The sequence below is a fragment of the Aristolochia californica genome, unplaced genomic scaffold (assembly GCF_029961685.1).
Source record: "Aristolochia californica isolate CCGP_79_NKW_82.1479 unplaced genomic scaffold, dmAriCali1.0.hap1 SCAF_7, whole genome shotgun sequence".
Lineage (NCBI taxonomy): Eukaryota > Viridiplantae > Streptophyta > Magnoliopsida > Piperales > Aristolochiaceae > Aristolochia > Aristolochia californica.
In genome coordinates this window covers 5,617,087-5,637,369 of record NW_027182268.1, presented here as the reverse complement: position 1 = coordinate 5,637,369, position 20,283 = coordinate 5,617,087, and the positions used below count along the sequence as shown (strand labels likewise).

The window sequence follows — 20,283 nt, the reverse complement described above, 5'->3', positions numbered from 1 at the left end:
AGGCTACCATTTTCTCTTCTAACTTCAGTTAAAGAATAGGGTTTGTGGTTACTTCTAAGCCATCGTCAAGTGAGTGAAGAGTATCAAAGTACCCAATTTGCACTAAACTCTGTTTATCACAAAATCTAAGTTAAACAATTGATTCAAAAACCCATTTTTTTATTTCTCTCTTTCAATGCCTTTACTTGGCTACCTCAAACTCAAAACTTTTGATTCAATTATCGACTTGGCTCCACACTAACCTTTTGTAACAGCGCTCTTGTCAAATTGGAAGGGTTTCATGAAGACTTATCAGTCAGAACACAGGCTTGTACACTAGCTCAAAGAGTGTCTTTCATGGCCTCGGTGCATGAAAGGAAATGCCATAAAGTTTCTTGAGAAATGTGACAGAAAAAACTTTCACCTAATAAAGCAGGGAAATGAGACATAAGAAAAGATTTTTTAGGAGATGGCTGTATATTTTCTTAATCAAACATCTAACTACTCCCATTCTTTTTTGTTTTTTAATACAAAATTGTCTACTAATCTTAAAAGGAAGAAGTCATTGCCTTGTTGGTGATGGTTGGCTGATGGATCCTTTTGTCTGTTGAAAAATATGAACTAGGTGGGACAAAGAAGGAAGTGACCCTACAGAAAAGAAAAGAAAAAAAAAAATCCTTTGGAATTTCATCTGCCTCCTTTGACCGTCTCCTTTTCACTGAAACGAACAAGCAACAATTTCTATCCCACAATTCTCCTCTCGTCTCATGCCTCTTTTTTCCCCACTTTGGCTTTTACTCACTCCATTCACAAGTCAACATGAAGTGTGCCTGCCTGTACACCATCCCACCCATTTCTTTCATTTATTCCGTTCCATGCAAGAACCATCAAAAGCCATTAATGAAAGGGGCAGGGTACCCTAATCGTCAGACTCCCGTCCCTTCCTCGCCCTCACATGGCCGTGTTTATGATTTTTGCCCTATCTTTATTTGTGTTTTAGTTACTCGTGTAGTTGTACTGCCACTGTGTAAACGCTCTTCTACTTTTCCACCATTTATTGTAAAAAAGAAATGGTCAGAATGCACTTGAAAATTAAATTATTATTTACTATCTATTTTAAAAAAATTATTTACTAGACCTGTTAATAAAATAACTACAAAAAATAAAATAAGATAATATTTGTTGGTATATATGCTAATAATGAGATTAGTTTCGCCCGATCGCAAATAATTAGATAGAGAAATACATCATCTTCTACATCTTCGTGTGAATGAAAACAATCAATTCAATGATAGTACTCATATATTAGTCCCTATTAATACCCGTCACAAATTTTAAACTATCAATGTCGACCCGTATAAGACATTATTGAATCGTACATATCCAACTGTCAAATGTCTAGCCAATACAACTCAAAAAACCGGTCTGTTAAGTACAAAAAGCCAAATACCTAACCTATCAGTGGACCAGGGGTGGACGGAATCTAACCTAGGTAGACCGGAACTACCTAGCTCTGACATGGTGCCTGACACCAACTACTCCAATTTTATCGATTTACCCTATTTTTTTTACTATTTATTAAATAAAATAAAAATGGAATAATTTTTTTTTTACCTTTGTATGTTTTTATTTTTATTTAATTAGGTTGAATGGGTCCAATTTTGACAACATTAGTCTACATTATAATAGTCAAAGATTAAGCTAAGTCAAAGTCCGACAGTTATATTTTAAAGATGATACACATTCACAAAGTCAAATTTTTTTGATTGATTAATCGTTAAGACAGTCTAATCAGTATTAGAGATTTAAGTAAGGAAAGGGACTTAGGTGATGATGATGGTCAATTACGAGATATTCAAATGCCAACTCTCATGCTATCAAATGGTTTTCAATTAAGGGCAACCCATTTCACACATGATGCCAACAAGGTCACGAGGTCACAAGATCACAAGATTTCTTGTGGGCCCGTTACTTAGGTGTCTTATTATTCTTCGTCAATTATTTAATTTCTATTTAAATAAACAACATTTCAACTACTTGTGCATGATTCATGCAATTACTCTCGGTAAATAATGTTAAATAATTATTTTTATTCATAGCAATAAATCGATTAACTCCTTTTTTTAGTACATAAAAAGACATAAATGCCCCCAAACTAATCACATTATACCTCGTCTTTTTTTTTTTGGCTTAGGCCTTTGGGTATTTAAGTAATGGTACCTTAATTCAGGGGTATGTATGTAATTAGCCCTTGATAATATTTGATATTTAAGTAAAATAATGGAAAATTGAGAATAATTATTAAATTCTATTTCAAATTCATAAATCAATATTCGAACCTCCTCCGTGCCAACTCATTACTGCCTATTAGTGGGACCCACCACGAGGACCAGCCCCCATCTACCCATATTTCGTTAATTTACTTTAATAAATGTATCACTAAGATAAGTTTGTGGCATAAATGTAATAATCTGCAAAAGAGAATAATTTCCTTTGTTCCCCAAAATAACCTCTCAAATCCTTTCTTAAAAGCCTCAGATTTTAGAAAACGGAAAAGGGCAGAAAGGGAAAAGAAAAAGCGAAAGGAAAATTCAACCTACTATCCCAGCGTACAGGTGGAAAATGGAGATTTTCACTTGGAAGGATGGAACTCCCGCGACTGATCGATCTCGCGCACTCACATACGCCGTCGCTGTAAAAAGCGACCTTGCCGAGAAATATAAACGGCTAAACCGGAAACCGCGTCACTGATTCTAGTCTCTCTCTAGCCTAATATTGCATGGTTCGCCGGAACCGGCCGGAATTTTGAAGTGCGCCATGTGCGCAGCCGCCGACGTCGCCGCAACGTTCCGCTTCCTCGTCGAGTCCGCGGACCGGAAATTCGCCCGCGTCCGCGACTTGCCGCCGCATCTCCACGGCCCGCACCACTATGCCTTCCACAAGGTGTTCAAGGCCTACACGAGGCTATGGAAATTCCAGCAGGAGAACCGCTTGAAGCTCGTTGAGTTCGGGTTGAAGAGGTGGGAGATTGGCGAAATCGCCTCGCGGATCGGGCAGCTTTACTACTCGCAGTATCTCCGGTCGAGTGAGGCGCGGTTCCTGCTCGAGTCGTACGTTTTCTATGAGGCGATACTTAACCGCGGCTATTTTGAGGGGCGTAAGGGAGGAGCCGCCGATCTGGCACTTCGGTTTAAAGAGTTGAGGTTTTACGCCAGATTTCTAGCGGTGTCTTTGGTTTTGAATCGAACCGAGACCGTGCGCGTTCTTGTTGAGAAGTTTAAAGCTCTCGTAGAGGATAGTAGAATCGAGTTCCCGGTACTACTATACTTTTCTTTTTCGGCTCGTTTGCGAACTTTTGAGTTAGTTGTGAATTATGCATGATGACAACTCGTTGGAAGAATTAGAGCTCATCTGACATCAAAATAGTTGTCGACTGATCTTAGTTTTTTATGTATAGAGTTCTTTAGTGGAAAATATCGAGGGATTTTTGGTTTCAGTGTACTCAATGTTTCTTTTTTGTTAAGCTTCTTGGATTATGCATGAGTATAAAAGCTTTTGTCGTGTTGAAAATTGGGGATTTTACGTGACATGAAACAGAGGTAGCACCTCTTATTACTGGATTTCAGTTTTCCTGAGTGAAGATGGGAAGCAACGGTTTCTGTTTGCATGAATATTCTCGAGTGTCAAGACCTTTTTTTAAAAAAAAAAATTGTCTAGATTTCATGTATTTTGTCTTCGAATGCCTGAGAGCATCCAATGTTCTGTGTGTTCTGTGCACTCTTTTTCCCCTATCGAAGTGGTTAGTTTGGATACGCGAAGAAAGTGTCTAGAAAGGTGCTTCTTTGACTTCAGTGTTTAGATTTAAGCTTCTTTTCTATTTCGATGGATGTTTACATAGGGATATAGTGAGGGTTTAATGGTAGCTAGACTTCCATTTCGATGCATATTTACATAGAGTGCAGTTAGTATTTGATGAGGATTTGAGATTTATGTCAATAGGTTAAATTTTGGTTCTGGTGTTCAAAATCACAAAATGGTGGCTGAAGAAAATTATGTTTTAAGTAATATATTTTCTGTGAATGACCTGAAGAATACCCAGTAGAGCCATTCCTGATACTTATAATTGCAGATATGTTCCCTGTAGATTGTTTTTGGCTTTTGTTGTGCAATGTTCTTGGATCTGTTTTGTAAAAATGACTATTTTTTTGTGAAGTAATTCTCATGTTCTCTTGAATGGTTGGATTTACTCTGATGCAATGTTAATTGTTTTGCCCCTGTTATACTGCCTTTAAATTGTTTTGATCAGGATGCTCCTCTCATAAGACATATTGAAGTTGATATAAATCTCGCGGAAAACTGCAGTGAACTCTTTTCATCAATTTTCACAATGGAATGCAAGAGAATTTAGAAAGACACGAGATTTTGTCTTATCATGTGCTTATTTTGTTTAAGGAGATTTTCCATCCAGTTAATCTTCACATAAAATTCCTTCATTCAAGTGGTTCTTCCATGAAGGTTAAGGTGGCTTTGTCATGTTGGTGCATCATTTGATTAGCATGTAATAAAGGCAAACAACTAGTCATAGAGCACACAGTGACCAACTTTGATAGGAATTGGATTGTGTGTTGCTTGTTATTGCAAAGTTACTTAACCAGTATGCATTATTGAACAGGTTTTTTGTGTGTGGTTTACTTAAATCATGAGAGTCCACACATTTTAAACCATTGAGTTATCCAACTTCATGATATTTTTTTTTTTGGGTAGTGCATTTAAGATCTGCCTTGGTCTCTCACTATAGTCTTAGTTTCAAGTGCAAATGATTACTAGTTTAATATGAAAGAGTTGCTTAATAACTCTTCAAATCTCTCTCTCTCTCTCTTTCTCTCAGCTTCACTTTTCTTTATGCAATTTGACCTGGTTATTCATTTGCAGTCCACGATAAATTATGCAATTTGCTTTGGTATCTGAGACTCATGCAATAATGTATTGCCTGTGTTTGGTCAGGAGACCAACTTTAAAGAATGGAAGCAAGTACTCCAGGAAATTGTGAAATTTTTAAAGGTTGATACAGCTTTTATGAATATCCGGCCTTTGAGATATTGTGTACTTTTTGATTCCCATCCGACTTCCCTTCCACATGTGGCCCGTTTTCACTCAAAGAGAATTCTCAGGCTACGAAATGCAGTGCTGACTAGTTATCATAGAAATGAGGTTAGACCTCTCTCTCTCTCTCTCTCTCTCTCACACACACACACACACACACACACACACACATCATGGGAAATGAGGTTAGACCTCTCTCATTCTTTCTCTCTCTCACTCACACAACACACACGGAGGAGGGCCATGTCTTGGCTCATTGGTCTAGCTTGGCTGCTAGTGGATCTTCCAAACTGCCTAAATCAACAATGAGAACAATTTCATCTTTCCATCTAATCAAACATGTGCATTGATGAGAAAATTCAGTTGATATCACTTTAATTTCTTGTGGATCATCTATTGTTAGCACGGCATCAAGATGATACATCCTTCTTCATCATCATCATTTTGTTTCCTTTTTTTCCTCTAATGTAAGTGGATAGTATATCCATGAAGGCATTATTGGTGGTACCTTCTATAATGCTACTGCTTGCTTCAGATGGTTAAATAATGCAAACTATTAGCATCCAAATATTACTGTTTGTTACTTTGTTATTTGTGCTGTGACTATATCTACTTATATTTTTTCACCTTTTTTTTTAATTATAGGTCAAGTTCACAGAGCTAACTCTAGACACAGTCAGGATGCTACAATGTTTGGAGTGGGAACCTAGTGGAACCTTTTATCAAATGCGCACAAAAGAAACAACTGAAAATGGAGGTTATGGAGGTTTTAGTGACCAGTCTGGACCCTCTGGTTTGATTGATATAAACCTTGTTGCAGATATGGCAGATCCAACTTTGCCTCCTAATCCTCGAAAGGCACTTCTCTATCGTCCTTCCGTTACACATTTTATTGCTGTAAGTGTGAAGCTTTATAAGCCGTGACATGTTCTCTGTCAGTTTTACGTGCTGACAAATTTTATTGTTATATTTGTTCTTTTTGGTTACTCATGGGTCTTTTTTTTTCTTTTTTTTTTTAAAAGACTTATGGGTCTTACTGGGTTATCTACTTAATATGAGGGGGTTGGCTTGGTAAATGAAATCCCATTTTTTTGCTAGCTTCTGTTTGTGGGTCAAAGCCCAATGGTAATGTGGCTCACATATGTTCTTACACCGGATTATTTGTTTAATCCTTACAAGAATGGGTTATTTGGGGAATAATCTTAAATCGGTTATGAACTGGAGAGATCCTCAGTTTATTAGTGAGAAAAGATCCCTTAACTTTGGCTGGTCATATTTTGGATAAATTTGACCAACTTCATCTGCTTTAATTCTTCTTAGGAAAGGGGAAGTCTAATTCCTTCTTGTTCTTAGTGTTGCTAATTAAGTGCTCAATTTATGCTTTACGTCCAGGTACTTGCTACAATTTGTGAAGAGCTACCTCCAGAAAGTATTTTACTAGTATATGTATCAGCATCAGGTACTTTGTGACTCTCTACTTTCTTTAATCTTCTATAGTAGTTTGATTGCTTAAGTAACTCCTAGTCAACAGGAAAGGCTAGTCAGCCCATGGCTTCTCAGATGGATATTCCTAAACCTTATAAAAACTCTATGCATGTGAACAATATTTCTCACATGGACCATAAAGTTGATAAAGGAGATTCAGCAGACTGTTTAGAAAATTGTTTATGGCTGGGTTCTCGAGCAAATGGAGGTATCATTCAACAGTTCCATCCATTTTTTCTGACTTTAATTAAATTAGTCAGTGTTAGCTTTTTCTCACAATTTTATTTTTTATTTTATAGGAGTGAATAGTTTATATCCTGGTGATCTGATTCCATTTACAAGAAAACCACTCTTTCTGATAATTGATAGCGACAATAGTCATGCATTCAAGGCAGGTTTGTTAAAACTTGTCTCTAACTTTTTTGGTCAGTTGGGCATGTTTCAAAGGCAAAACTTTCATCCTGATGATGTGTGCAAGCTGCAAGCTGTAAATTTGTTTTAATCTGTACTATCTGTTACAATGCTTCATTAAAAACTGTGGTACTGCATTAAACGAGGAAAAAAGGGTATTTAAGGTTTTGATGGATACCATTTTGATAAGTGAGATGACTTCTTTGTAAGAGAAGGATAATTAAATATTCAATTACTTCTGTGAGTGGATTTCCTGGATGCCGGCGGAGAGTGATCAAGGCAAAATCAGGAATTAGAATCATTATCGAACAAATTTTTACTGGTCCATGAAGTATTATGTATGTATGTGACTAGGACAGGGCCATTTTTTCTTTTGTTGCGGTTGTGGCGGGAGGGGGTTTAACTGGGGAAATTAGGTGTAGTGTGTGCAAAAAAGAAGAAAGAATTCAAGTCAGGACACTGTCCTGAAGTAGTAAAATAGAAACTATATTTGTTTCTCAAAAAAAACATTTGGAAGGTAGAATGCAGTAGGGATATCATGTAACCTTTTCAAGTGATTTATTGAAAACATTTTAAGTTTTCTCATTAAAAAATCTCCCCTGGTTACCCTCTTGACAAACTGTATTTGTATTCACCATTTTCAATAAAGAGATGCTCGGGATATTCAAATTTTTGTGTAGCTGTGTTTCAGTTTTGCAATAATAAGCTCTAATTTTTGGAAGAAAATTACAAGTTTTTCTTTTTCTTTGATATCTGAAGATGTCATAATTGGAATGTCTATCACCAGGTTTAGGTGCACAATACTTGTCCCTAAGCATGTAGTTGGTACAGAGTAGTTGTGTTGTTGTTATCTTTGAGAAATATCTTCCTATTTATGTATATGTGATAAGCTACTGTAAAACTGAAATATGCAAATCTAAAGATTTTTTTTCCATCTATTTTGCATCTGAACCTTTTAATTTTCTGTTTTATCTTTGGTTGTTCATCTCCTTCATCATTTTCACTTGAAATATATGTGAACCAGCACTGTGTTTATTTCACTAAAAATGCAAATGCACTTTGCTTTTCTACTGAAGTTGCATGCATTATTTTATTGAGAACTCTCATGATGCATGGATACAACCAGATTTTATCTCAACTTAATTTCAAAAGAACTTTATCCTCCTGAAGATAAAAATGTTACAAATTTTTGGAAACATGCAGGATTTAAAATTTTGTTTCCATAGCTATAACTAGTGAAAATTTCATGTGGTGGAACTTCAATGTTGTTGTTGTGAGTCTTATATTTGAAACTGTCTCAGGTTATACATGGGGCAGAAAGGGGTGAGACAGCTGCCATGCTTCTCTCTCCTGGAAGGCCAGCATTCCAAAGTCCATCTTGTGACCGAGTACACAATGGGAGTCAGTTTACCTTTTTCCTAACTGCTCCTCTTCAAGCATTTAGCCAATTGGCTGGCTTGTCCATCTCTGATATGGACATGGTGAGATGATACGAGAGTGGCCTTTGTTTTCATTCTTAATATCCTGTCAGTTCGTCTTAAAAGATTTTTGCCCCATACCAGGATGCCTTCAACAAAGCTGACAACATACTGTCTTCTGCATTTGCTGAATGGGAAGTGACACTTTGTACTACTGATTGCTTGGACCTCGTGTGGTCTCAAGTTATAACAGATCCATTTTTACGAAGACTCATTCTAAGGTAATGAAAAGTTCCCTTTAGCAACAATCAAGCATAAACACATGCGTACTGGTGAAGTGTTGTTGAGGGAGGCTGATGGACTACGTGTTAGCCTTCAGTAAAAGTGAATGCTCTGGAGAAGTTACCAACTACTCTCAATGTTTTTTTGCGTTCTGCTCTCATTAATTCTAATGTAGAAAAAAAACTGAGCCCCTGAATGGGAGGCTAAAACTGATAACTCAACGTGTATGTGGTTATGCTTGGTCAATTCTTTAGAGGTTTTCTTATTAGTTTAGCAGTTGACATGTTAATGACTTTTCATTGCCAATTTGGTTCTTTGATGCAGGTTTATATTCTGTCGGTCTGTCATTTCTCACTTCTGCACTCCAGGTAGTGGAGATCAATATTTACCAGACTGCTTACCAAGTCTACCGGATTCAGCGTCTCCAAACTCTACCAAAGTTGAAGCTTGTGTATTCCGGCTAGCAAAATGCCTTGGGGTCATGAGCCTTTTTTACTTCACGGAAGCTGTGAAGACCACCTTATCAGAATCAGAAGTAACATGAGGCCGGTATTGTCTTATGGTTCTATCAAAGAAACAAGTGGTCCAAAGAATTTCCGCTCATAACAGCTCAAGAACAATTTAAGCACCTGTCCGGATGTTTACATCTGCAATTTTTTGGGACCACCTGAAGCTATCCTTTGTTGTATGATTTGATGTGAGATGGGGGGGAAGGTGATGCATGGTGAGAGGGTTTGCTTGGTGTGCGACTACCAATTTGTTGGATCTACAGCCTTGTACTATTTGGTTATCACTCGAAAGTCGGTGTAACATAGTATGTCTTTTTCTTTTTCTTTTTCCTTTTCCTTTTCCTTTTGCTCTTTGTTTTTTTTCTTATTCTTCTTTTCATGTAAAAGAAGCAATTAGATAAAGTTGATTTTTTTATACCTACAGAGGTGCATGCAAGAGCGTCTTTGTAAATATACTCTTTTAAATTGGGTTTTTCCTTCTCTGTCAGAGAGACCTGTAACTTCTAATGTGGAAAAAACAAAGAGTTTTAATCTGCCGCATGATTTACACCAAGTATAGCAGAAAAGAAAACGATAAACAGAGTGTATTGTATATTAATGCACAGTTTTTTAACGATTGATATGTATTGATGAAATATATTATCAGATTTTGAATAATTTGGGTACTTAATAGCTGCCTTTAGGGTTCTTCCCTGTAAATTTTGATCCGTCGACTTCATGCTTGAGTTGATGATGCACACCGTTCATTCACAACAAAACAGTGTTCCAATTCCATGCCCGTCGGAAACAGTTTTATTTTGGTTGCACCCGTCGGAAACAATCTCCAGTCGGCAGTATTCTCTGTTGGTCATTCAAACACACGGTATCGACTCACTCACTCTAGAACCGAAACAGGATCAGGACAGACCCTTCTTCGTATCGGACAGGAAAAGGCAAATAACCTGAACGGCTCTTCCGTTTACAGTGTCCCGAATAAATCACAGGCTCTGAACTCCCGATACGTCAGTTGTACCCGATACGGCAAATCCCTGCCGCGGCTTCACGAGTTGTAGTCCTCCTCGAACAGAGAACAGACAACAGAGAACAGAGTACAGACTCGAAGAGAAGTTGGCGCTGACTGCTGCCGTAGTTCAGATTTCAGATTAAATTCAGAACTCACAAGGACGACAAGAATTCCGAAACGAGTGGCTTACTTAAATTAAATAACGAACTTTAAAAATTATTTTCTAGAATATCGGATTTGAAGCATTGGGAAAAGTAACATTTTCAACTTTTTTTTTTTAACTTATCTGCCAGTAGTTCTGAACTGCCAAAAAACAGCATCGTTTGTACTGTTGAAAAAGATTATTCTGTCGAGCTCGAAGAAATAATCAAAATGGGTATTATTAATAATGTTCAAAACCTTTCTCAACCCCCTCTTTTAGCAATTTCGCTAGGTTGTTCAAATAGGATCATTCGTTGATTGCTGAACTTGAATTCAGATTTCCTCTGCTTATAAGGTGTGAATGTGCTTCTCTCTTGTTCAAATTTTCTCAGTTTACTGTTTATACAGAACTTATATTTGTTCTCACAACTTATTTCGTTGCAGCGAGACCCTGAATACTAATCAGGATATTTCATACTGTACCTAACTATTTTGTAATATCTTGCAAAAAATATTGAACGTTTTACATTCTCATGCTTTACGACATTGTCTCAGTAGAAAGAATTTATACCATCTTTCTCTGGCAATATGGCCAAGGCAGTTGAGGAACAATCAATCCTGAGGAGATCATAGTTCACACGAAATATTGTAGACTTCTTTTCTTGTTCTCTCTACCAGAAAAGCTCCTCCATTTGTTAGATAAAATTGAAAGAGGCTTTTTCTCAAGGAGGGCAAAATGCTATCAGATATACTCATAGAAATCCATTACAGAAGATTACAATTGAGTACTTCCTGCCTACCAGAAAAGCTCCTCTTTGTTTGATAAAATTGAAAAGGTTCTCTCATGGAGGGCATAACGCTACCACAGAAAGTTAAATATCTGAAATCCATCAACATTGACATAAACGAGTCTTTCACAATATAGATCATTGCACAAAACAAACAAATTGACATGTTAAACAACAACAAAAAATGGTGCACAACAGGAGTCCAGTAGTCACCTCCATTAAACAGTAGACATTTTACTACACACAGAAATCCATCTACATCTAGCTCAACGACGTAAGCTACTGCTAATATGATCTACATACTATCAGAAAACAGAGAGCTCAATACGAGTTATCCTCAGTTCTCTTTCTGAGATGTGTTTAGTTATCGACCAGAAGAGTCAATTAAGCTCTCTCCCCACGGATCCGCCTTGCCAACTGAATATCCTTGGGCATGATAGTAACACGCTTGGCATGAATAGCGCAGAGATTGGTATCCTCGAACAGACCCACCAGGTAAGCTTCAGCGGCTTCTTGCAGTGCAAGCACTGCGTGGCTCTGGAAACGCAAATCCGTCTGCAAAAAATAAGGAGCAGCTAGTTGTTAATACTGAATTTCAATTATGGAACAACCTCTGAAACGAGGTATAACTGAACTTACCTTGAAATCCTGGGCAATTTCACGAACCAACCTCTGGAATGGCAATTTCCTGATGAGAAGCTCAGTGCTCTTCTGATACTTGCGAATTTCACTGCAGGGAAAGAATAGAATTTGAAGTTAGAACTACTAAAAGATTTAGCCATTTAAAGCAACAACCAAAAAAAAAAAAGTATTTATTTCAAAGACCAGAAAAACTACCGAAGAGCTACAGTTCCAGGACGGTATCTGTGGGGCTTCTTCACACCTCCAGTTGTTGGAGCAGACTTACGAGCAGCCTAGAATTTAAAAAAAAACCAATATCAGAATTTGTAGCAATGAAATGAAACTAATTACTCAAAAAATCAATAATTGTGAAACCTTGGTAGCAAGTTGCTTCCTTGGTGCCTTTCCTCCAGTAGACTTGCGAGCAGTTTGCTTGGTACGAGCCATCTGCAGAATAATCGTAAAAACAATTCCTTTAAAACAAAACAATCAACCATCTCCAAAAGAACTTCTATAGAATGCAAATAATCGTAAAATTTCAACTCTCTTACATCCTAAGGGCGTCAATAAAGGAACTAATAACCCTAGCTTAGCCAATAAAATTACATTACATTGACGGGTAACGTAACCAAGAACAAACCCTAATAGTTTTCGTCCAACAAAATACAAAAAAACGAACAGTTACAAAAAGTACTACTACAAGTTCCAGTTTCAAAAACTAAAAAGTGAAAAAAGAAACCAGAACCATTCCGCAACAATCAGTACCTACTAAAATAAAATAAAACCCTAAGAGCCCGCATCCCCATCTAGGCAACAAAAATATGGGTACCGGCAAAGGATTTGAAATAACGGGAAAAACAAACCAACAATTAGGACAGATTTATCAACCCTTTCCAAACAACAACAAAACCATACGATGCTCCTACGATTCCCCTCTTTTCTTCCGCTTTGATCAAATTCAAATTGTGGTTCATTACAGTAATTCGAGACAGTTCGTAAAATAAAATAAAACAAGAATATCACAAAAGCCTAATTAACTATTCATAAAAAATTACTGGTAATAATCCATAACTAACCTCCCACTTTTCCCACAAACCAAAACAAGAACAAGAGAGAATCAGAGAAGGACTTCGTAAGCACAGAAAAAAGTTCTCCCGTTAGCGCGTCCTCTGGTATTTATAGTTGCCTTATGTCGCCAATCGAGACTCCGGGTTAATCTGCTGATGTGCGTCTATTTAAATCTGACGGCCAGGAACGGCGCAAGGTGTGCTTTTACCGGTCGAGATCGGACGGTCTCTGTTTGACTTCGCTGTGCTTTCTAAACAGTGTTGAACGGCCTGGATGAGTTAGAGTGGTCGTGGTCGGATCGTGGTGAGGCGAAAGTCCGGTTGTTATTGGCGAAAGTTCTTTACTCTGCTCTTTTATTGCTCAATATCGCGTACTCTTCCTAACCAGAATCTTTTATGCTCGAACCATCGGTTGTTGTGAGTTAGTATTCTAAATACTGGGTTCATTATTTCATTGCCCAGGCAACTCAAATGTCACTTTTTTTCACTTAAATGGGGAACTTACCAATTTCATTTTTAGGACAACATAAAATGTTAAGCACTTAGTCAATATTATCCAAAATTCCGATTTATTAAGAACGGAAAACATAGGTACTTAACCCAGGACCATAACATCACACCCTGCCCTCCCGAGCCGATGACCACGACGACCTTAACACAGCAACGGAGACCAAGTCAAGAGCCCATACTCCCTTACGGTGCCCCGCCAAGGGCGTGAGGTCCACCTACTCACGGGGACTCAAAGTCGGGACGTAGTGCCTGCTTTGATACCAAATATTAAGCATAATAAAGTCACCTCCACCATGAAGGATATCATATATGTAGATTTTTATATTTATAGTTTTAAATGTAGGTAGAGTTTAAACTTTGTTCAAACTCGGGCTCGAGCTCAGTTAAAAAGTTTGGGCTTGTGGTTGAATTCAAGCTCAAATTCAAAGTATTCATATCAAACCAAACTTGAACATACGCAGATTCAAGATAGGTTAAGGTTGGATTTTTGTAAATCGGATCTCCATCCGGTCTTGTTCCCTCCCCGTTTCATTACCACCTTACCCTTTGGAGAATATTGCCACTTCCTTTGTGTATGTAGCAATATCCTCCAATTTGATTTTGATCATAATCTCATACAAATTTAGTCCACAATAAAGTGGAATGAATTCCTCCTCCCCCCCTCCCCCCACATTACTTAGTTCATTAAATAATGGCGTTAGTGTAGAATGAATTACATTGAAGTAAAATTACACCACTTCATTCGCCCAGACAAAAAATGGGGAAAGCTGATTCATACCTATTTTGCGAATCAACCGATTGAAGCGCGCGACACTCGTTGGTCCTTCCCCTCTCCCCCCGCGATCCTTCAACAAAGTTTTTTTTCTCCTCCTTCCCCCACCCTCGTCAGCCTTCCTCCCTCTAGACCTCCCGGCCTCCCGGCTTCTCTTCTCGCTCGACCTCCCTCTTGACCTCTGTCGCAAAGCATGGGAGGCTGAGCCTTTGTCGCGGAGCCTCTTGGCCTCCCGACTTCTCTTCTCTCTCGGCCTCCCTCTTTTCTCCCTCTCGACGTCAGAGCATTGCCTCCATCGCCGTTGCCCACTGGCCCGCCGCTGAGGAAGACGATGCGCGCTAAGGAAGACGATGTTTAATTTTTCCTAAGTTAGAAAAATTAAACCATTAGTTTTTCATTTTTTGTTAATATATTATTAATTAATAATATGTAAAATATATATTATGTTATTGATAAATTAATATATATATATTTATTATGTATTTTTTTATTTTGTATTAAAATAGTGAGTTTTAATGTTAAACTATATCTATGTTATTACAAAATAATTTATTTATTTATTATATTCACTTATGTTATTTTTAACTTTTTTATTTATTTTAAATAATTTATTTTAGTCACGTGTAATTATTGTTTTAATTTATAATAAATTATAATCATTAAGTAATATAATATAGTTTTTCATTAATTAGGATATTAATATATTCTAATACACTACACGTTAAATCACTTATAAGTGTAGTAACCATGTTTATTTTGGTTAATTATCTATTTAGGTATATATTTTATTTAAATATAGTATAAAAGGTTACTCATTCTCTTTTTTATATCATACTTTTCATTTGGGGGTACTAACACTGGAATCTGTTTTCTACTGCACTTGAACTCATCTACATTAACACCCAAAGATGAGTTGAAGTTGAATCAAATCATTTAAATGTAATTCAATTTTTCACTTTAATTCAAGTTCTTGGTGGACTAACCGACTATTGCCAACCCATAAATTCTTACTTTAAAAAATCAGGCATGATCAAATTGCCCACTAAAAAAATTTCATAATATTCAAGACCTATTTTGAACTCACAGAAAAAAAAAATGGGCAAGAAAGTTATTTTATGTTGTTTGGTGGCAAGAATCACTGAAAGAAAAAATTAATTTATCTCTTAGTTAATAAAATTTCTCTCATGAAATTTAGGGAAAAATGAAACTTTTTAAAAATGTTACCATTTTTTTCATTTTTGAAATATATCCAAACAACGAAATAATATATCTCTTTTGCTTCTTTTTTTTTAATTTTCTTTTCAAAATCTTTTTCTCTTTTCTTCCTTTTTTTTTGTTTTTTTTTTTTTTTGGGGGGGGGGGGTTAGTCAACTTGACTCAGGATATGAACTTCAACCGCATTATTCAATTCATCTCCTGAGGTCGTTTGTGGAGAGGTAGACTTCAAGTCATGTACATGACTAACATAACTCAAGAGAACATGTCCAAAGCGTAAACAACAGAATGTACTTTCTGCCCAAATTTGGCATTCATGCACATGAAACGATCGCTCTCTTCTCATTTCGTTCCAGCACCCCCTCTCTCGACTTCGACATCCATCTCTCTGCTCCCTCTCTCGGCTTCGGCGTCTCACTCCGGTCTCCCTCTCGAGCTTTGTCGCAGAGTATGGAAGGTCAAGAGGCTCTACGACGGAGGTTGAGAGGGACAGGAGAGGGAGGGAGGCCGCAGAGCCTCTTGGTCCGACTTCTCTTCTCTCTCGGCGTATCGACGGCGCCGCCTCTGTCGGCGTTGCCCGCTGGCTCGCCGTTGAGGAAGACGATGCGCAAGACAATGGTTTAATTTTTCCTAAGTTAGGAAAAATTAAACTATCGTCATAAAAATCACTAATTTATAAAACTTTATTTATAAAATAATTATATTTATTTATTTTATAATTACTATATTAAAATAGTGATTTAATAGTCATAATTAAAATGTTATTAAAATAAATATTTGATAAATTATTTTGGTTTAATTATCCCATTGTTATAATTAATTAAACCAATGGTTTTAAATTTTGTGACAATATATTATTAATTAGTAATACATAAAATATATTATGTTATTGATAAATATATAAATTTATTTATTATATAAAATTATTTATTATTGTATTAAATTAGTAGTTTTTAATATTAAAACATATCTTATGTTATTAAAAAATAATTTATAACATTATTTATTTATTACTTATAATTAATCGTGTGCGTATTTCATTGGCTCACGTAATTACCATATTAATATATAATAAAATATCTAATTCAATTAATAAATATATTAATATATTTAATTATACATTAAATAACTTATTCACATAGTAATAATGGTTATTTTACCTAATTTGGGGTCTAAAGATTATGTTGTACTTAAGTATACTGTAAGGGTTTAGAGATTTTTTTATTTTTTATATTTTTCTCATGTTAGGACACTAACACTATAAACCGTTTTTAGTGCACATAAAGTCGTCAATACTAACACCAAATATGAAGATGAAGTTCATGTAGATGACTGATACGATCATGTCTCAGATGAACATGTCTGAATATGAACTTCAAAAATCCGTTTCGTTGACTAACCGCCCTTTTCCTCCACCTCAAAGCAGCTTTATTTTAATTCAGTTTCCTCGTACATCAACTCGGGTTTGCGGACTGGTAAATCGCCATCTCGCCCAGTATGGAACAATATTAAGGAAATCGCTTCTACTGCATTGAGCAAAGGAAGTACTCTTTCAAAGAAAGTTGTTGACTTGTAGACACCGCCGAAGTAAAGGAGGGGACTTCTTCACTCTTCTTTTCAAGAGTACTGGTTGTTTAGCGGGAAGTCCCATTCTGTCAACGGTGGCTACTTAACGTGCTACTGTTTCGATTTCACTCTGTCTTTGATCGTCCGAAACCGAAGCGAGAGAGAGTAACTCATGCGCCTCCATGGTATGTTCCAAATTTTGTTCCGAAGTGTTGACGGTTGCTCTTCCCGCCAACCTCTTTACCTGCCCAAAAGAACAATTTCTACTCAAGATGTTTTTGCTTACAATGTAAAGATAGGAGAGCTAGGCCGTGCGGGCAAAATTGAGGCTGTTCGTCACTTGTTTGATACAATGCCGAATCGGGATGTTGTCTCTTGGAACGCAATTATTGCAGCTTATTGGCAAAACGGAAACTTAGAGGAATCAAAGCGGATATTTAACTCAATGCCAGTAAGAAACATTGTTTCTTGGAATTCGATGATTGCTGGATGTGTTGAACACGACCAGATTGAAGAGGCATGTGAATATTTTTTTCGGATGCCTGAACGAAATGTGGCATCATGGAATGTCATGATTTCGGGTTTTCTCAAGTACGAGAGAATTGAAGAAGCTTCTAGACTTTTCAGTGAAATGCCCATTAAGAATGTGATTTCGTACACTGCTATGGTTGAGGGCTATGCAAGGAAAGGAGAGATAGAGAGAGCAAGGAGCATATTTGACAAGATGCCAAAGAAGAATGAGGTATCCTGGGTTGTGATGATTAGTGGGTACGTGGAAAATGGCATGTTTGAGGAGGCAAGAAGAATGTTTTATCAAATGCCAAGGAAGAATACTGTTGCCATGACAGCTATGGTTACAGCTTATGCCAAGGAGGGGAAGATGGATTTTGCTAGAAGTTTGTTTGAAGAAATTCAGTTTAAGGACCGTATTTCTTGGAATGCCATGATTGGAGGTACAACTTTTAGAACATACTTGTCTTTGATTTTTAAGACATTCATCAATTAATTGAGTCAGTATCATTAGGTCAGGACCTTTTAGTCTTTTATGGTTTTCTGGTGGATATTGCTCATTCAATGTGATAGTTTCACCAGGTAATAGGTTAACTGAAACTTGCTCATCAGTGTCGTTTAGACAAGTTCTTAAGTTTTCTGCAGTGTAATAACAAGCATTGCACTCTCAACTTCAAAAAATAAGTGTTGCATTATTTTCAGACGTTACTTCTATTTATCCTCTTAAAGCATATAGCTTAATAATGCCTTTTCATGTTAGATTTATTCTCACAAACAATTTTCCCTTACATATTTTGAAGGTGTCATTTCTGTCATTTCAACCGGTTGATAATAACGAATTCATTTGATTTTATAGTGCCCAAGTCAGGTCTGAAGTTCCAAATACATACACTGGGTATACATTTTTCAATTTTAGAGGAAATCTGACTTTTTTATTTTGATTAAAAACGTAGTTCATTAATTATTATGCAGGTTACACACATAATGGGCATGGGGATGAGGCTCTAAAGCTGCACAAAAAAATGCTAGAAGCAGATGTAAGACCTGATCATACCACCTTTGTTTTAGGTCTCACTGCTAGTTCAAATGTTGTATCCCTGCAGCAAGGGAGGCAAATTCATGTATTTATCATTAAAAGTGGGTTTCAGTCAGAAATATCAGTGTGTAATACTCTGATAACCATGTACAGTAAATGTGGAAGCATTGATGATTCTGAGTTAGTTTTCAGAGAAATGGGTAATCCTGATGTGGTATCGTGGAACACTATTATAGCCGGGCTTGGACAACATGGCCACTATGTGAGAGCACTTGGTTTTTTTGAGGAGATGAAGATGAGTGAGTTGCAACCAGACGGAATCACTTTCCTTAATGTCTTTTCTGCTTGTGGGCATGTTGGAAGGGTGGAACGAAGCTTGGATTTGCTTGAGTCAATGGTCAACAACTATGGAGTAGAACCACAGGCTCAGCACTACTCATGCTTAGTTGATATTTTAAGCCGTGCAGGAAAATTAGATCAGGCATACAAACTTATTATAAAAATGCCATTTGAACCTGATGGAGCTGTTTGGGGAGCCCTGCTTGGAGCTTGTCGGGTTCATTTAAATTTGGAATTGGGGGAGTTGGCTGCTGCAAAAATTTTTGAGCTAGAGCCTCAGAATTCAGCAGCTTATGTTATGTTGTCAAATATATATGCAGCCATGGGTATGTGGAAGGAGGTCACCAGGATTAGGTGGCTGATGAAAGAGAACGGTGTTAAGAAACAACCTGGTTACAGCTGGATGGAAATTAATAATAAAGTTCAATTATTTTTGGGTGGGGATATATCTCATCCAGAGATTGAAAAGATACGGTTGGAGCTTAAAAGGATTTGTCTGCAGATGAATATGACTGACGAAGATGAAGGTATGAAATTTTTGTAAATCTGTTTATCCTCTAGCTATGCTCAAGGTTGATCTACTAAATGACTGGTGATCATCTTCACAGGGTTGGATTGTGTGAATACCAAAAAAAATTGCTAGAAAGATTGGTTTATTTAGAAATTTATTGGATCACCTGCTTTCAGTGAATGAGACAGCAGATGCTTAAGGAATTGGTTCACATGTGGATTTTATGTACTGTTTTGTTGTACATTTGTTGAAGCAAAAAGAGAACTGCTAATGATTGAAGGAAGGAAAAACATATTGATCGATGAACAGTGCTCAATTACCTCTTGATGAAACTCTGGTTTAGCTGAATTCTTTTCCGGTTTGGTGCCTTAAGTTGAGGTTAAGCATGCTTTTTGGGGACTTTGGTGCACGTAGCTTAACTAAGATACTGCAGGCTTTTGCAATGTTTTGTTGAATGAGGAGCCAAGACAGGTGACCATGGTGGTTTATAAGTTATCCGTTTCATCACCACAAAGAGCAAATAAAAGGTACAGTTGATATTCACTATCAATTAGGAGTAAAAATCTTCTCCTGAGACTTGCATTTTTTCTTTATTGCCGTCAGAGAAGAGTCTTGACTTCAAAAGTAAGGAAATCTATTGACAACAGGAGCTTCAGAGGAAGGTCCTTGGATAAGTTTTGTGTATCATGTGATCTTGATTATTGAATAATTAACTGCTAACCCAAGGATCAAGACGGTTAGTCGAGCAAAATTGATTTGATGCAAAAGTTGTATCTGGTTGTTTGCCTTTAATTTTATATATTTTCTGTATTTTTTAACACTCCCTGGAGCTTCTACCCGGCAGACTAAAAGTATTCGATTTCTGTTTCTTCCAGTACTAAAGAAAGAATAGCCAATTTTACTTTAAGCTTTCAGCTATTCTAAGTAATTAATTCCATTAAAGACATTACCTGGTTGAAAGCACTCTTGATCCAAAATAACATCCCTTCATTAGATCGAGCATCCACAAACGCTGGA

The 20,283-nt window shown here is 36.9% G+C and overlaps 3 protein-coding genes across 3 annotated transcripts; 2 read left to right on the top strand and 1 right to left on the bottom strand.

Annotated features, from left to right (window-relative positions):
• The first annotated feature begins 2,718 nt into the window (after positions 1 to 2,718).
• Positions 2,719 to 9,720, top strand: LOC137936319 (uncharacterized). Its single transcript, XM_068780908.1, has 9 exons — positions 2,719 to 3,294; positions 4,984 to 5,190; positions 5,728 to 5,979; positions 6,475 to 6,541; positions 6,614 to 6,775; positions 6,867 to 6,958; positions 8,280 to 8,459; positions 8,541 to 8,677; positions 9,003 to 9,720. Exons 1-9 carry the CDS (start codon positions 2,797 to 2,799, stop codon positions 9,220 to 9,222), a joined length of 1,815 nt encoding a protein of 604 aa, XP_068637009.1. The 5' UTR covers positions 2,719 to 2,796; the 3' UTR covers positions 9,223 to 9,720.
• Positions 9,721 to 11,198: 1,478 nt separating this feature from the next.
• Positions 11,199 to 12,923, bottom strand: LOC137936762 (histone H3.3). Its single transcript, XM_068781627.1, has 5 exons — positions 12,817 to 12,923; positions 12,116 to 12,187; positions 11,957 to 12,033; positions 11,759 to 11,849; positions 11,199 to 11,674 (listed from the first exon to the last, which is right to left on the bottom strand). The coding sequence occupies exons 2-5, from the start codon at positions 12,185 to 12,187 to the stop codon at positions 11,504 to 11,506; spliced, it is 411 nt and encodes a 136-aa protein (XP_068637728.1). The 5' UTR covers positions 12,817 to 12,923; the 3' UTR covers positions 11,199 to 11,503.
• Positions 12,924 to 17,006: 4,083 nt separating this feature from the next.
• Positions 17,007 to 20,127, top strand: LOC137937747 (pentatricopeptide repeat-containing protein At4g02750-like). Its single transcript, XM_068782903.1, has 2 exons — positions 17,007 to 17,823; positions 18,353 to 20,127. Exons 1-2 carry the CDS (start codon positions 17,043 to 17,045, stop codon positions 19,297 to 19,299), a joined length of 1,728 nt encoding a protein of 575 aa, XP_068639004.1. The 5' UTR covers positions 17,007 to 17,042; the 3' UTR covers positions 19,300 to 20,127.
• Positions 20,128 to 20,283: the final 156 nt, after the last annotated feature.

What these genes read in the sequence shown, in the direction of transcription:
- LOC137936319 (XM_068780908.1), top strand. Translation starts at nt 2,797, where the DNA reads ATGTGCGCAGCCGCCGACGTCGCCGCAACGTTCCGCTTCCTCGTCGAG. An exon ending in CCGTTACACATTTTATTGCT is followed by an intron (nt 5,980 to 6,474) that starts GTAAGTGTGAAG and finishes CTTTACGTCCAG; the next exon opens with GTACTTGCTACAATTTGTGA. An exon ending in TTACGAAGACTCATTCTAAG is followed by an intron (nt 8,678 to 9,002) that starts GTAATGAAAAGT and finishes TCTTTGATGCAG; the next exon opens with GTTTATATTCTGTCGGTCTG.
- LOC137936762 (XM_068781627.1), bottom strand. Translation starts at nt 12,187, where the DNA reads ATGGCTCGTACCAAGCAAACTGCTCGCAAGTCTACTGGAGGAAAGGCA. An exon ending in CCTGGAACTGTAGCTCTTCG is followed by an intron (nt 11,850 to 11,956) that starts GTAGTTTTTCTG and finishes CTTTCCCTGCAG; the next exon opens with TGAAATTCGCAAGTATCAGA. An exon ending in AAATTGCCCAGGATTTCAAG is followed by an intron (nt 11,675 to 11,758) that starts GTAAGTTCAGTT and finishes TATTTTTTGCAG; the next exon opens with ACGGATTTGCGTTTCCAGAG.
- LOC137937747 (XM_068782903.1), top strand. Translation starts at nt 17,043, where the DNA reads ATGCGCCTCCATGGTATGTTCCAAATTTTGTTCCGAAGTGTTGACGGT. An exon ending in TTGGAATGCCATGATTGGAG is followed by an intron (nt 17,824 to 18,352) that starts GTACAACTTTTA and finishes ATTATTATGCAG; the next exon opens with GTTACACACATAATGGGCAT.